The sequence below is a fragment of the Cydia amplana genome, chromosome 11 (assembly GCF_948474715.1).
Source record: "Cydia amplana chromosome 11, ilCydAmpl1.1, whole genome shotgun sequence".
Taxonomy (NCBI): domain Eukaryota; kingdom Metazoa; phylum Arthropoda; class Insecta; order Lepidoptera; family Tortricidae; genus Cydia; species Cydia amplana.
In genome coordinates this window covers 414,899-430,436 of record NC_086079.1, presented here as the reverse complement: position 1 = coordinate 430,436, position 15,538 = coordinate 414,899, and the positions used below count along the sequence as shown (strand labels likewise).

Genomic DNA, 15,538 nt, shown 5'->3' with positions numbered 1-15,538 from the left:
AATGTCAAATGTCAGATATCATACCTGAGGCCAATCTTCCTTAGAGGTCGCCCGCTGGATAATCTCTTTGATGGTGTTGGCCCTGGAGTTGGGGTCATCTCGCCAGACGTACACAGGTTGGGTGTAGTTTATCAATTCTGGAAACGGGGAAAATTGGGTGAGAGGTTGTTTATAACAGTATGATAGATGGTACTTTTAATAATAATAAGTTTTGAAATTAACACAACTTTAGGAACAAATCAAATTATTTTATTAAATATTTTGATTTGTGTTTTTTAAGTAGTCACATTACTACTTATGCCAGAAATATGCGCTTGTTTACTAGTTCTTGAAATATAGAAAGTAGTGGAAATTACCACCTACTTTTTAGAACTTTGGTAAATACACGCACTGGTGTTAATGGCCGTAGATACTTATTGTGTGAAAGGTAGATACTTATTGTGTGAAAGTTCAAGTAAATACAAGTACCCATTTCAAAGATACGACTATGACCATAACACAAAGACATACATATATATTATGACGATGAACTATTGTTTCTTATCACTGAAAATTTAAATGCTTGGGTAAAATGGGTACCTATTTGACTTAATTTCAAAATTATAAACTGAAATACTTAGATGTCATATATTAAAGAAAAAGTGACGAAGCCCTCCAGTGGTGAAGGCCGGATTCGATCTGGCGTTTTTAGCAATCCGGGCTAACGCCTTGAACCCCTTGGCCGCCCTCGCTTGGGCACCGTATCTTCGAAATGGGTACTTGTATTTACTTGAACTTTCACACATATAAGTATCTACGACCATTAACACCAGTGTATTTACCAAAGTTCTAAAAAGTAGGTAGTCATTTCCACTACTTTCTATATTTCAAGAACTAGTAAACAAGCGCATATTTCTGGCATATTTACGGAAGCATCTGGTCAATATTGACAAAAAACTAGGAAGGTCAGCTAGCCGCCGTGACGGTAAACAGCCGCAGCAACAAGAATGAGGTTTACAAATAGGTACAGTCAGCAGCAGAAGTTGCTAAGCAGGCCAGGTGTTCAAAGTGATCTTGACGCGACTTTTTTGTTAAGAGAATAAGAGCGTGTCAAGGTCATTTTGAACACCTCGCCCGCTTAGCAACTCCTGCTGCTGGCTGTACTCCATTGCATTTCCCGGCGCTAAGTAGTAAATTTTGAGACTTGCCGGCTAATTGCAGTACAATCTTGAATGTACAATAGCTGTACGCTGTACTAAACTTTATATTCCTTTAAAAGCAGGCTAAGCAATAGAACTGAGCGTATATTTACGTCTACTAAGATAAAACACATGCGATTCATGCGAAGCGATTCATGCTGGCGGGGAGCCTAAAATCGGTTGATCCTATTTGAGATTCAAATAGGTAATGAAAACGTGAGTCGTTAACTTTCATTGAATTGTCTACAGAAGTGACTAGGAGCCCGTCGGAGGGCATCCGAAAGGCTAGTCCGAGTTCTTTCTTAGTATGACTTAGGTCCTACTTAGGTGTTAGGTAACCTAATATAAAATTCCTGAATGTCGCGTGAGGTTCACTCAGGTCAGTTTTACCGCAGCGACCGCGTTCTTAGTGCATGTACTCATAGACTTTGCTGAATTATACGGTTCTATTTTAATTATGGTCGATATTTATTACCGTAGTCGATCGTTACATGTCGTTTGTTGATATAATTAATGGTATATGTAGATATGATAGAGCAAAAAGAGATAACCCTTTAAACTTTCGCGTTTTGTACACATAACCGTTTGTGGTGACCGTTCCGACTGAACATCTAGCGACCTTCACCAAGGAGGAGATTTGGCCGAAGGGTGTCAAGTTTCGGCGGTTCCGCGGCCGGTTCCCTGACACTGCGGGGTTGCGTAATGCATCGCAATCATAATGTGTTTTTTAGTGTTTAGTTATATATTTTTAATATGTATGCTAGTTTTAAGGTATTTATTTATGGGCCACTAGTTGCCTGAAATAAAAGATTTCAGTCTTTCATTTCATTAATTCATAACGAAACAAAACGGGTCTACCGCGATATAATTTCATTGTTTTTACCTTAAATTCCGACGTTTCAGCTAGTGAAACTCAGCTGAAACGTCGGAATTTAAGATAAACACAATGAAATTATATCGCGGTAGACCCGTTTGTGAAATTAAATATAGATAACCCATAGTTAAAAAAAATATACACGATTAACACAGAGGTAAAGGTTTTATGCAAAATTATGATATGTATTTAGAAAGACGGATCTGCAGTACGATCGAATTCACAAAATTCTCTACAAGCCAACGTTTCACATCACTACATAGTATAAAACAAAGTAGCTTCCCGCTGTCTTTCTGTCCAGCTGGGTCATTCTCTCATTTCGTGCAAATCGGTGAGATTCTCTCGATTTGTAATTTTTCTTTTAAATGGTAAACTTTTGGGTTTCGTCAATTTGTGGATTCATTTATTAACATTTTTCTGCTAAAGGCACCTTTGTAACCTTATTACTTTTCATTTAATAAGGCTACTGGTAATGAACTACGCGCTGGTAATGAAATCGGCCGAGATGGTAATTTTATCTGTGGACGGTAATGAAACAAACTTATGAAATCGAACATAAAAAAACTGTATTTCAAGAAAATTAACACCAATTAAAATCGACAATATTAAAAACATGTGTCTTAAGCACTGTGGAGATGATCAAACCGACTTAACATACACTTGGGGTTGACAATCTCAACTTATAATGTTCAAGCTAGATGGTACATTTACCATTTACTTATCATCATTATAAGTCGAGATTGTCAACCCCAAGTGTTTGTTAAGTCGGTTTGAACATCTGCGCACCATATCACATAAAACGTAGTTTTCAAATTTTCAAAAATTAGCATAGACAAAATATATTTAAATCATTCGCGTTTTGTACCTATGTAATTTATTTTTATCGTTTTAACCCTATAGTGTGGGGTGTCGTTGGATAGGTCTTTAAAAATAAATAGGAGTTTGCAAACAACGTTTTTTGATAAAGTGAATCATTTCGGAAATAATAATTTAGAAAGAACAAAAAACGGTTATTCCTTCTAACTTTTGAAAAATCGATCCAAAAATATGAAAAAAAAAATCATAAAAATAGTGCTTAATAAACTCATTCAAACAAAATTAAAGCAAACTTGATAAGTTAAGCCGTTTATGAGTTATCGCTAAAAGTCTTCCCTTCTTATTTTATTTAAAAGCCTGGCAACCCTTATTTGTGATCGGATTTTCGCAAGCAACCCTATAACCACATAATAGTGACCGGGAAAAGATAGGCAACCTAGTTGATTTATATTGTACAAGTTGTATACTTTCCATTGGAACTTATTTTGTTTGTCAGACAGATCGGTGAAATTTGAAAAAAAAAAATTTTTTTTCAAAAAATAATTAAAAATAGTTTTGACCATATTTCTTTAAGCACCCCTATTTATTTATGTTCAGGAACATATTTTCTTTCATAATATGTAAGTTTCATCCGTCAGACATATCGGTGAAGGTCGACCATCTTAGACTACAAAGGCTCCCCTATTATCATATACAGTTTTAAATGTTTATAACAGCGTAGTATTTATAATTACTAAGCCTCTTTTCATTAAATGCACTGCCTCGAATATATTATCATTACCTTCTTAAGTCATTCATTACCTTCCCCAGTAAAATTGGAAGGAAAAGAAGTGAATGAAACCGATATGAATGAAGTTTTGGAAGTTTTTGTCGCCTACATCAGTTGGCATCAGACCTTAATTTTGCAGAATAAACCATCTGAAAGGCGACACTAAAACACTTCATTACGTATAATTATAATAATGTACACTTGCTACTTACTGTATAAATCACGCGATGGCGATGAAGACTATCGAGAACCACACTCCTTCCCGACCCGAGAGATCGTATATATTTTCGCTAACAGTGGCACACGGGCATCCGCTACGAGATCACGCGGCCAACTGACTGACGAACAATGTGTTGCATCGGCGGTAGGCGCTATATACCCTCGCTATGTAGCAAAATATAGCTAATCTATTTCTCGCGTCGGTAATGAAGAAATTACTTGAACCATACACTTATAAGGCTGTATAGTTTTTATTATTTATTTCTAGCTTCTAATATTATACGATTTAAAACATAACTAAATAAGTCATTTATTGCACAAACAACGAATTTTCTATTTGTAGTATCTTAAGGTTAAAATGTAGGTCAAAGTTATATCTTCACGCGTTACATATAGAGATGAATGAAAAAATTAGGTGTTAATTGTACATATAAAGAAAATACTAACTTTTTTAGAATTGTTCATTGGAGATACATATACTTTAGGCCCTATGTTACAACCTTGCATTAACAGATATTCGAAAACGCCACCACATTTTTGGTAAATTTCCGAAAACACCGATTTGCACGAAATGCGAGAACGACCCCCCTATGTATGCTTAGATCTTTAAAACTGCGCAACGGATTTTGATGCGGTTTTTTTCATATAGATAGAGTGATTCAAGAGGAAGGTTTATGTATAATTTGTTAACCCGTACGAAGCCGCCCCGGCTCGCTTGTATATAATATATTTACACGTCCGTAAGTATCTTTGAGGCGTATTAATATATTTTTGGAACATTGGCCTGTAAAGATGTTTGTGAAGAAGGTAGGTACAGTTACCTTTTTTTTACAGAAGCTTGAAATAGTCTCTAACAGACATTATATATAATTATATATGTCTAAATATATGTCTTGATGAGATACGTATACCTAATCATAACGCACTCTTAAAACGGAACAATACGTAATTTAGAATTTTAACGCCACCCATCACGAAATACATAATTGACGTTTGAACGGGACACGCAACGCGATCTTTACGGGGCCCAATATTACTTGTGTAGGAAATACACATATTACCGTCAATTTTGTGTTTCAATTGCTTTTTAATTGAGTAACTGTGCTTTAGATTTTCTCACGGTGTTTTAGAGTTCCGTTACCACAAAAGGAAAACACGGAACCCTTATAGGATCACTCGTGCGTCTGTCTGTCTGTCTGACCATTCTGCCCTCTTTATCTCCGAAACTATTGGGTCTAAAATTTTGAAAAAATACACAAAATAGTTCTTTACCTCTAGATGACAGGAAAAGCTATAAGAAATGTGTAGTCAAGCGTGAGTTGGACTTATTGTACGGAGCCCTTGGAACGCGAGTCCGACTCGCACTTGCCGGTGTTTTATTTTGAGGATGCGTGATAGCCAGCAGTGCCGGTGGGTCAAACATACACGTTGAGCAAGCCGGAACTTATTTAGCCGTCTGTCATTATATCGCGTAGTTTTTCCTCAGTGACCCGTTGACCACGAACGCTGTAAAGGGTTCGAAACGTCGGGATGTAGTATAAATTCAATAAACGCGATATAATCCGTTTTAAAAGTTTTATTTCATGAGTAACTATCGCGGTAACCGAAGACAATATTAATCATAATAATTTCTTTATTGGTAAGCCGGTGAGAATCGAGTTTATATACGTGAACCATTTTCCATCCAGTCAGTAGGTATTTATTTAAGAGGACAGTTGACGACCGCTTCTCCTTCAAACAAGCATAGTCCTCATTTTCCTCTCAGATTTACCCCTTCGTTTCATTTTTTCGATTTTTTTATTATAATAAGAGTTAGGAGTAAGAGGAGTTCCATGTAAAATTTAAAAAGCATTTAATTCTTATAATAATTAGAAATGAAAAAACAAAATAAACGAAGCTTCAGCAATACCTACACTTAACATATATTTTTTTGTCAAACTATTAAAATGTTGATACTTTCGACGTATATTTCTAAAACGACATTAAATAACATACAAATACAAATAAGATCGTGTCAGATATATTTGCGGCCTTCGAAGAGTAACATATTATTGCAGGTGACTTTAGTAGTTTTTGTTGCTAGAAATTGTAATACAAAGAAGTTTTACATAGATATACCTATACCCTTCTCCTATTTTTTATACAAATAAGGTACAAAACTTATTCGACTATACTTGCACACTTTAGCTTGTTAACCAACACACCCTTATTTACACCCTGATTCGACGTATTATAGGGTTATAGTAGTGTCATCATCATATCAGCCTTTTATCGCCCACTGCTGAGCATAGGCCTCTCTTCGAGTACGCCACATATCCCTACTTTATAAATAAATAAATAAATATTATAGGACTTTCTTACACAGATTGACTAAGTCCCACAGTAAGCTCAAGAAGGCTTGTGTTGTGGGTACTCAGCCAACGATATATATAATATACAAATACATAAATAAGGTAAAGGGCCCCAAGTTCGTGTTAGTACGTTATTTCGTTAGTTTTGTTTCTGGCGCAAATAATAAGGAATTCAAGTATTGTTTATTTAAATTATACATATGAAAAAAATCTGTATTATTTAATCTCTTCAATAAAATAATAACCAATATTTTAGTGATTAAACTGAGAGTAATACGACGGTCGAAACTGTCAGACGGCCGCGAACAGCTGTGTTGTATGCGTGCACATTTTGTAGGCGTAAGGTGCGCGCTCTCACTTGTTAAGCTTATAGGAAGGAAAAGCTAAACCCATTCGAATAAAAGTTTTTGGGAGTGTTTCTGTGGGTTCCTTAGTAATTGATTTGATAAGAAAAAATATTGAATATATGCATAGAAATACCTTAAAATTGCAATAAATCGACTCACGAAATAGCGGTCATTTTATTTTTCGTGTGTCTCCTATTTCGTGCCACTAACGAATCAAGGTTTTTCTAGATACATTTTGAGTGCTTGTTGTTAAATAGAACAACGAAAATAATTTAAAAAATAAATTAGAAAACAATTAAAGTATTTCATGAAGTTTCGTATGAGCGAAATTCGGTATATGTTTTTTTCACTAGAATTCTCATAAAACGAGTTTGAATGTGACCCGAGTTTAAATTTTTAAGGTATATTCCACGTATATTCTCATATTAACTACTAGCACAATTTTATTTATAATTAAATTTATTTGATTTATTTTTGTGTATGTTTATATAGCTGGTCAACCAAATCTTGTCAGTAAAAAAAGGCGCGAAATTCAAATTTTCTATGGGACGATATCCCTTCGCGCCTACATTTTTCAAATTTGCCGCCTTTTTCTACTCTCAAGATCTGGTTGACCAAGTATATTTAACGTATAAGATAGTTAATTTTTTTCTATTTTTTTTTTTATTATTTTTGATTTTTTTGATTTTTTTTTATTTATATAGTTCGGCTTTTAATCAAGTAATAAAGTACCCATATGTAAGTACCCACAACACAAGCCTAGAGCTTACCGTGGGGCTTAGTCAATTTGTGTAAAATGTCCTCTAATATTTATTTATTTTTTTTATTTTATTTTATTTTATATGGTTTACGAAGTCTTAATTCAACTATTAAAGACGACGAGTACAAAAATTTTAAGCTAGCTCTCAATATTTAACATTTCTTTTAAATATTATTATTAATTTGACCTTAGAATTACTCGTAAGTAGGTAAGACCGTTAAATAATTTAAATGATTATCAGCAAATTATCACCAATTACTCTAAGAAAACTTTATTCCGAAACAGGGGACACGAATTCACGAACTTAGGAGCTGAGCTAAATTTGTATCACGAAATGGGAGCCAAATAAGAGGTTCACGAAAAAATTCGTATAAAAAAAAGTTTCAACTAAAACCCTATAGTTTATACATTAAATTATTAACAAAGAACTAATATAACTTACTCAAAAGCTTTCAAGGTATTGATATGCTTAGTAATATTTAAAAAAAATGCTTAGTAATATACAAACTCTCAAGAGCCTTAACCTGCCGAAACAGGGGCCCTTTACCTTACGAGGGGTGTTCAAAATATTCTCGGTATGAGAATGAAAACAAACAAGTACGAAAAGTTTGATATTTTTATTTTTCAATATACTCCCCCCCTATGTTCATACACTTAAAAGATCGATCAATTATTTTTTTTAATCCTGCATAAAAACATTTTTTATCTTTGGTGTAAAAATGCTCCTCCACTGCCGCCTTCAATGCTTCATCATCGGAAAATTTATTTCCACGCAGATCCTTTTTAAGATTGGGGAACAAAAAGAAGTCGCTGGGGGCTAAGTCCGGACTATACGGTGGGTGAGTAACAGTTTCAAACCCACATTCAACAATAGCTGCCTTGGCAATATGAGCAGTATGGACGGGGGCGTTGTCATGCAGAAGCATAACACCTTTGGTTAACTTTCCTCGCCTCTTTTCTTTGATTGCATCCTTTAATTGACGTAGAATGTTAGCGTAGTACTGTCCTGTGATATTTACACCTTTTTCTTTATAATCGATCAGTAATACTCCTTCACAATCCCAAAATATCGTGGCCATGACCTTGCCAGCTGAAGGGATGACCTTGAACTTCTTGGGATGAGCTGAACCCTTAATGTGCCACTGCATGGACTCTTGTTTACTCTCTGGGTCATAATGATGAACCCAGGTTTCATCTCCAGTAACTATTCTTTGCAGCACCTCATCAGGATTTTCACCGCACAGGTCAATAAAATCGGAACAACAAGCTACACGCATGTCTTTTTGAAGCCGAGTCAACATTCGCGGAACCCATCTTGCACTTACTTTTGACATATTAAGATGGTCATGTATAATATCATGTACGGTACCAATAGAGAGATTGGTTACTTGTGCTATAGATTTTACCTTCACTCGACCATCTTCCAATATAAGTTTTTCCACTTTATCAATATTTTCTTGTGAAGTAGCTACTACAGGCCGGCCAGGTCTAGGGTCGTCTTCAACACTCTCCCTTCCACGTTTAAACTCGCTTGACCACTTTTGAATGGTAGATAAAGAAGGAGCAGACTCACGGTAAACACAATCCGTTTCCTCTTTTATGGTTTTTTGATTTTTACCCTGTTTTGTCAAGAATTTTATCACGCATCGATGTTCTAATTTAGTTAACATTGTCAATTCCCACATGATGTTCATGTTTGTTCAGCAATTGCAGAAAAACAAAAGAACATCTCGGTTCGAATTATACTTTTTTTTAATGTCAATGAATAAACCTTAGCGGCCAGTAACGAAAGAAATTTTAGAAGAGGTTGTAAGATATCAATACCGAGAATATTTTGAACGCCCCTCGTACATAGAAAACACCCAAGACTCAGGAACAAATATCTGTGTTAATCACACAAATAAATGCCCTTACCAGGATTCGAACCCAGGACCGCGGCTTAACAGGCAGGGTCACTACCCACTAGGCCAGACCAGTCGTCAAAATAAAAAGTAGTGTAACTATGTTAATAGTGGTTAAAGTAGAGTATCTACTTAGAATACAAGTAGGTATGTTTAACATAATCACATGTGGCGATACGGCTTCCTCGCCCCATGCAATCTATACTCAATGTCAATGAGAATGTCAGTATAAAATTTACTCCGAACCGCTGCAATCTTCTTCTTCTTTCTCATTTTCTCAAAGGTTAGCTGGAAGAGATCTCTATTAGGGATAAGTTCGCGTTTGTACATTATACTTATGTCTTTTACTTTGTCATGTCTATTTTGTGTAATCTTGTTTATGTGCATTAAAGTGATATACATACATACATCTTCGTCAGGCGGTCTAGCACGAGTTGCGTTCTCGCGCGCGACTCCATACTTGAAGTCGCGCAAGATGTATGGAGTCGCGCGCGAGAACGCAACTCATACTAGACCGCCAGAGTCATAGGATCAGCAGGCCCCTATTTCACCACAGCGACAGGTGACAGGTGCGACAATTCAACAAATGTCACTGTTGCTGACGTCACAAGCATCCATGGGCTGCGGTTACCGCTTACCATCGGGCGGGCCGTATTCCTGTTTGCCACCATCATTGTATTATTTAAAAAAAACTTTATTATATTGGCAAAAAAACAGGTATTTCTCTTTTGAAGTTTATGATGATGATGATGACAATTGTCACACGATTTAATAGAACTTTCGGTAATTCTTGACACGAAATGAATTTCGTGACAATTGTCGTGTTTCTTGTGACAATTGTCATTAGCTTCGCAAAATAAGTGCTTATTTATTGGCGATATAATGGAGTTTTCTTTAAATTAATATGTTGGTGGCAAACAAGCACACCGCCCGTCCGATGGTAAGCGGTTACCGTAGTCTATGGAGGCCTGTGACGTCAGTAACAGTGATGTCGACAATTTTCGCACCTGTCACCGTGGTGAAATAGGGGCCGGTCGCGCAGAGTCAACCCCCGCCAAGGTGTACAGTCTATTCACAAACTACTATGTTACCGTTTAACTGAGGTGGTTAATAAGGAGTTAAGTTAGGACAGCTACTTACAGGCTGGTTAAAATCTTGGCTGCGTGTAGCTGATTATACTGTTAAGTATGTTAAGAAAGTAAAAATGTGTAATGTGTGTATGTTTATTGTCTGTGTATGTCTATAAATAAAAGTACCTACTTACTGATGTTATTGCATGAATTCTATCGTAATTTAAATTGTATATTCTTCTTATTTACTTCGTAATGCATGTTATAAAATGTAATGTTTTGAAAAGATGTGTCCCGCCGAGTTTGTTGCCGGTTGCATATTGGGATACCCTTCTCCAACTGAAAGGGGATTTTATAATATTTAAATCTTCTCGAGGCAGAGGTTGGAGCCGGTGTAGCTTTATTTGACATTCTAAAGCGCATTGTATTGTAATATGCCTACTTGAATAATAAACTATCTTTATCTTAACTACCTATAGGTATGTATAAACTAGTTTTAGACAAAAAAAAGCTCAGCTACCTTCTCTTCTGCTAGAAAACCACCGCGCAAGTTCATTACCAGCCACCTGAGCTAAGTTGAGAACAGGAGGGTAGCACTGTGAGTGTATTGAGTAAATGCAGTCTAGAATAAATTAGGTTATATGTGTTCAATGTTAGGTAGGTATATCAAATTAACTTCAGCCTTTACCATCGCAATGAAACCAACACGCGACGGATCAATACCTTAGTTTCGCGATTACATAAACAGTTTTATTTCCAACAATCCCATAAAACGAGCATTCGCTTCAACAGACAGGGTAAAACACCCGTTTATTGACATGCCAGTCGTTGGCTCCTAGTTTTGTAGGACTGTGGACGTTGTTGCCTTGAAGCTGGATTCAATGTGATATTTGGAGGAGTGCCAAAAATACGTTCACCTAACCTTATTAAGTAAATTTATGTGGGGTCATTTTTAATATTAACTTTCAAACTACATGATAGTACTAAAAAATTTAAAATAATGATGAGTTTCATTGCGAACCGCTCCAAATCATACAATCGTTGTTAGGGCTCTATAAAAACTTTACAAGGCATAGTAAACTTGTAACTATTTAGTAATAAGGTAAACGTACTGGTACTCGACGCGGTCCCAGTACATGTCATCTTGAAACTTAAGGCATTGTCAATAGAGGTGACCGCAGGGTGTCATCTATTGGGCACTAGCATGTCGAGCACTAGTACGTTTACCTTATGTAGGTATTTGCAAAAATTTATAACACTTTGATTATGACTATTCGAATAACACCATTGCAGTACTGTGTAATACAGCAACGGAGTTGATAGCAGTCGCCGTGGCCGTATCGGCCGTGGAGAGTATTATTATTATTATTTATTACAGTGTAATGTATACTCTTATTAAGATTAGATGTACACCTTTATTGAAATAATTCTTTAATAGGTATTTCTCGACTATCCCACGAAAGACGACCGTATGCGTAAATATTACTTCAACACCTAATATTTTAGTTATTACCTTTCCTATTCATTTAAACACGTATTTTCAAACACAACCATGTCGAACAAAAGTTTTAAACCTTTCAGCAGTTCATTCATTCCAGTCCCAACCCAATGCAACCTGGGCTTCAATAGACATCCGTAAATACATTCACTCACCAGAGTCGAGTCTGAATAGTGCGACATGCACAATATTACACAATACTAATGCGACAGCTGTAAGATTAGAAAGTGCCCTTTCAAATGTGTAGATCAATGGAATTAAATAATGGATAATGAAAGTGAGAAGAAATCTCAAGGGCTAACAATTGGGATTGAGACCAGTAAGTTGAAAAGGTCAAAGAAATAAGTCAGGATTTAGAACAAAGCTATAATTGAAAAAGTGATAAATAAATCGTCAGGTGACAAGCAAAAGTCACTAATTACTATAAGATATTTAAACAAAAATCAACCTCTTTTCGTATTAATATGGTTCACTATGGCTATGAACTTGTGGTGGTACTTAGTGACTTTTGCTTGTCACCTGACGAAATACAATAATGCATAAAAAATCTGGCTTGAGTGACTTTTCTGCTCTTTTTCATTGCATTATTATAAGTATTATAGAATTTGTCTTATAAAAAACAGCGCAATCAATAATCCAGTACATAGTTAGTAGTTACGAAAAGTTAATATAGTTTTAGTTAGCATAAAATCTTCAGTGTATTCTTAAAGAATTTAAGATACGAAAAAGCTATGTGAAAGATAGCGAGAAGACCAACACCCACAAGATTAGAAACCAGTTTGTTAAACTGTTGTTTAGCCGTCGAGGTATCTATTAATAAATGAATGACAATCTTATTACACAAATCGACCTAGCTTCAACACGCCACGGTAAGCTCAATAAGGCTTGTGTTGTGGGTACTAGACGACGATATATAATAATAGATAAATACTTAAATACATAGAAAACATCCATAACTCAGGAACAAATATATGATAAACTTAATTTGATTAACAGGATGTGAATGCGTAGGATTTGATTTCGTACAACTAGGCTAGGCCGTAAAAATGTAAAAAAAAACAAATGTGATTATGATTATTACACACAATAACAATTAGGTTCACGTATCTATTGAGGACATATCTAAAGTTGAGTGCTATAAAGTCTAATTTTCTGATTGAACCTTAATTCGTAAATACAAACTTTACGGTACTTTCATATATGCACACAAGCTGTTAACTTTTGTCCATAGGAGTTAAATCTTTTATTTCAAAATCTTTGATTACATTACATATACGTACGCGATAAGTAATAAAAAAGTGTCAATGTCAGTGAATCAATAACAAATAGGTACCTCAACGGTCAAACTAGAACGATAAACAATCAAACCAACCCCAAACCACCACCACCAACCAAACCTACTTCCAACATAATTATCCATCGACTCCTTCCGCACGATGACAGACGACATCCTCGTGGCGTACACGATACAGCTGTCGAGGAACGACGAGTGCGGGGCCACGACGAGGATCGGGGCCTCCTTGCGGGAGGCCTGTCGGCCTCGCACGCTGATGGCCATGCCGCCGGCCAGGTAGGAGAGCTTGCCGATGAAACATATCAGGGGTTTGAGAGCCCTAGAAACAAAGTTGGGGAGTCAGAGGATGTTCCAAATGTTTGGTGTTGATGGAAATTTCGAATCAGTGATGTTAAAAAAGTTTAATGGTTCTCGAAAAGTCGAGGCTTGTTTTACTTAAAATAGTTATAAATGTTATAATGCTTAATCAATCTTGGCCCTAGACCTGACGAAGTTTAGCAGCAAAACAAAAGGAGTACTTATTAAAATTAAAACATTTGTTGTTTGAATTGATGACCGGTGGTTTAGCATTGCAATGGGTTGCGGGTTAACATTTTCTCAAGGTATCTATAATCTATGTACCTAATTTTATATACATGTCGCTTTTAATACGGTTCAAACAAAGGTCAATGCGGCCTTAAGAGCTGCCTAATATGTAATTATCCACCATGTATCTTCCGCGAAAATTAATGGTATTTACAAACAAGATATGTACAGTGTATTACTAAAAGAAATGGTATTTTAACATTATAGGTAATAATATACTTCTTATTTATGTACTTTCAATACCTACATAGATATTTATTTACTATTTTTACTAATTCCCGTGTATAGTTAACGCTTAAACTATTAACTGGTGACAGAAAAAAATCGTTTGTCAATAAAGTTCGTGAATTAAACAGTAGGTAAATATTCAAAGAAAGTCTTGGAACGCCGTGTTAATCAGTAAATGCAGGGCGACCTCAGTCAGGGCTTAACCTTAATCCAGGCCGAAAGGCCGGTGCTGATTGCTGAAGCTTTCGAGGTCATATCAGGCATTTTAATGCAAATACTCTGTATTGAAAAGAAAATAATATAAATCAATATAACTAGAAATAAGGAAATAAAATTTTAATAGGTACCGACATAGATATTTTATACCTATATTACCTGCCTTTGTCTTTGTATTTTGTACCTGTTTTGGTATATCACGTTCATATGTGGAATTGTGAGTATTTTTGCTAAAGATATTGAGATATTGAAGATATTTAAAACTACAAATGCTGTTAAGGTGCCGTTCGGTTGTCGACTGCAGCCGGATTACTGCTGAGGCGTTGTTGTTGCCACCGCTATACCTATCATTATCCTTGATAAAATGAGTGACGGAATAATTAACGTCATAATCGCGGCTGTAATATATAGAGAATTTTCCTTTTCACAAAGATTTCACAAAGATGTGGATGATTAAATTTTATGTAATTTCATAAAGTCTCATCGTCCACAGTAGAGGCATATTGTGCAGACGCATGTGCGTGAATTTGAAGCCAGGCGAGCAGGCGACGCACAGAACTCGACACTAAGCGTGACGAGCTAAAGGCCAGACCACCTGTGGCCATCACATATAATTACGTCGGAGGGGTGCTGACCTGCAGCGAGTGTGGCCGTACATTTGCTGCAAAGATTGGCTACGTCAGTCACCTGAGAGCGCACCAGCGACGCTCTCAGCAGTAGAAAGCAGTCGCTGTGGCCGAAAACGGCTAGGAAATGATGATGATGAATCTTTAGCTATTCATTTACAAATAGTAGTCATAGTAGGCTAACACTGGTCTTATGACCTACTTGTGTATGAATTTAGTTTTTATAGAGCCAAAAATAGCTTGATAACAAGAATAAATTAAAATAACATAAACGTACGCTCTGAATCCGAGAGGCCTAGTAGTTTCATAACGGTCATAAAATGACGTGAATTGTCCTAGAAATCCGCAGGCCTATCGCTTTCCCTTTCTTCGTGGCTTTTGCGGGCATAGGCTCGGCGGGCAAAGATATATTACCTATGACTAAAACAAATATGGATGGCATTAGTAGATATAGGATGACTGCCATATAGATATTGACCACTACATAAATAGTATTTGGCCACTCTTTACAATTAGGCTTCAATTGGCTTGTTTTTTTTCTGATTTCTTAGGAGTGGTCAATTACTACGTAGTGGCCAATAGGTAACTATATAGCAGTCGCCCTAGGTATGTGTTGGAATAAAAACGCATAAGTAGGTAGTTTATGGGGAATTGAGACCTGTATTTTTTAAAGATCTGTTATTTTGTGTTAAATCAAATGTCCCTACACAAGTACACAGTAAAAGTTGATATTTGGTGGCAACTGCAGATGCATTACTGTTGCGGCATTACTGCGGCGGCTTTGACGCGGGCGATGTCACTGTAAT

The 15,538-nt window shown here is 36.1% G+C and overlaps 1 protein-coding gene across 2 annotated transcripts in view; it reads right to left on the bottom strand.

Moving 5' to 3' along the window:
- Positions 1-15,538, bottom strand: part of LOC134651948 (lysophosphatidylcholine acyltransferase) — a 50,568-nt gene that overhangs the window by 6,531 nt on the left and 28,499 nt on the right. Inside the window, exons 3-4 of one of the 2 annotated variants that reach the window (XM_063507081.1) lie at positions 13,185-13,396; positions 25-137 (exon numbers count right to left, since the gene is read on the bottom strand). In XM_063507081.1, the coding sequence (XP_063363151.1) occupies positions 25-137; positions 13,185-13,396 (325 nt within the window). The remainder of the gene's footprint in view (positions 1-24; positions 138-13,184; positions 13,397-15,538) is intronic. The other variant, XM_063507080.1, reaches the window with a different exon arrangement.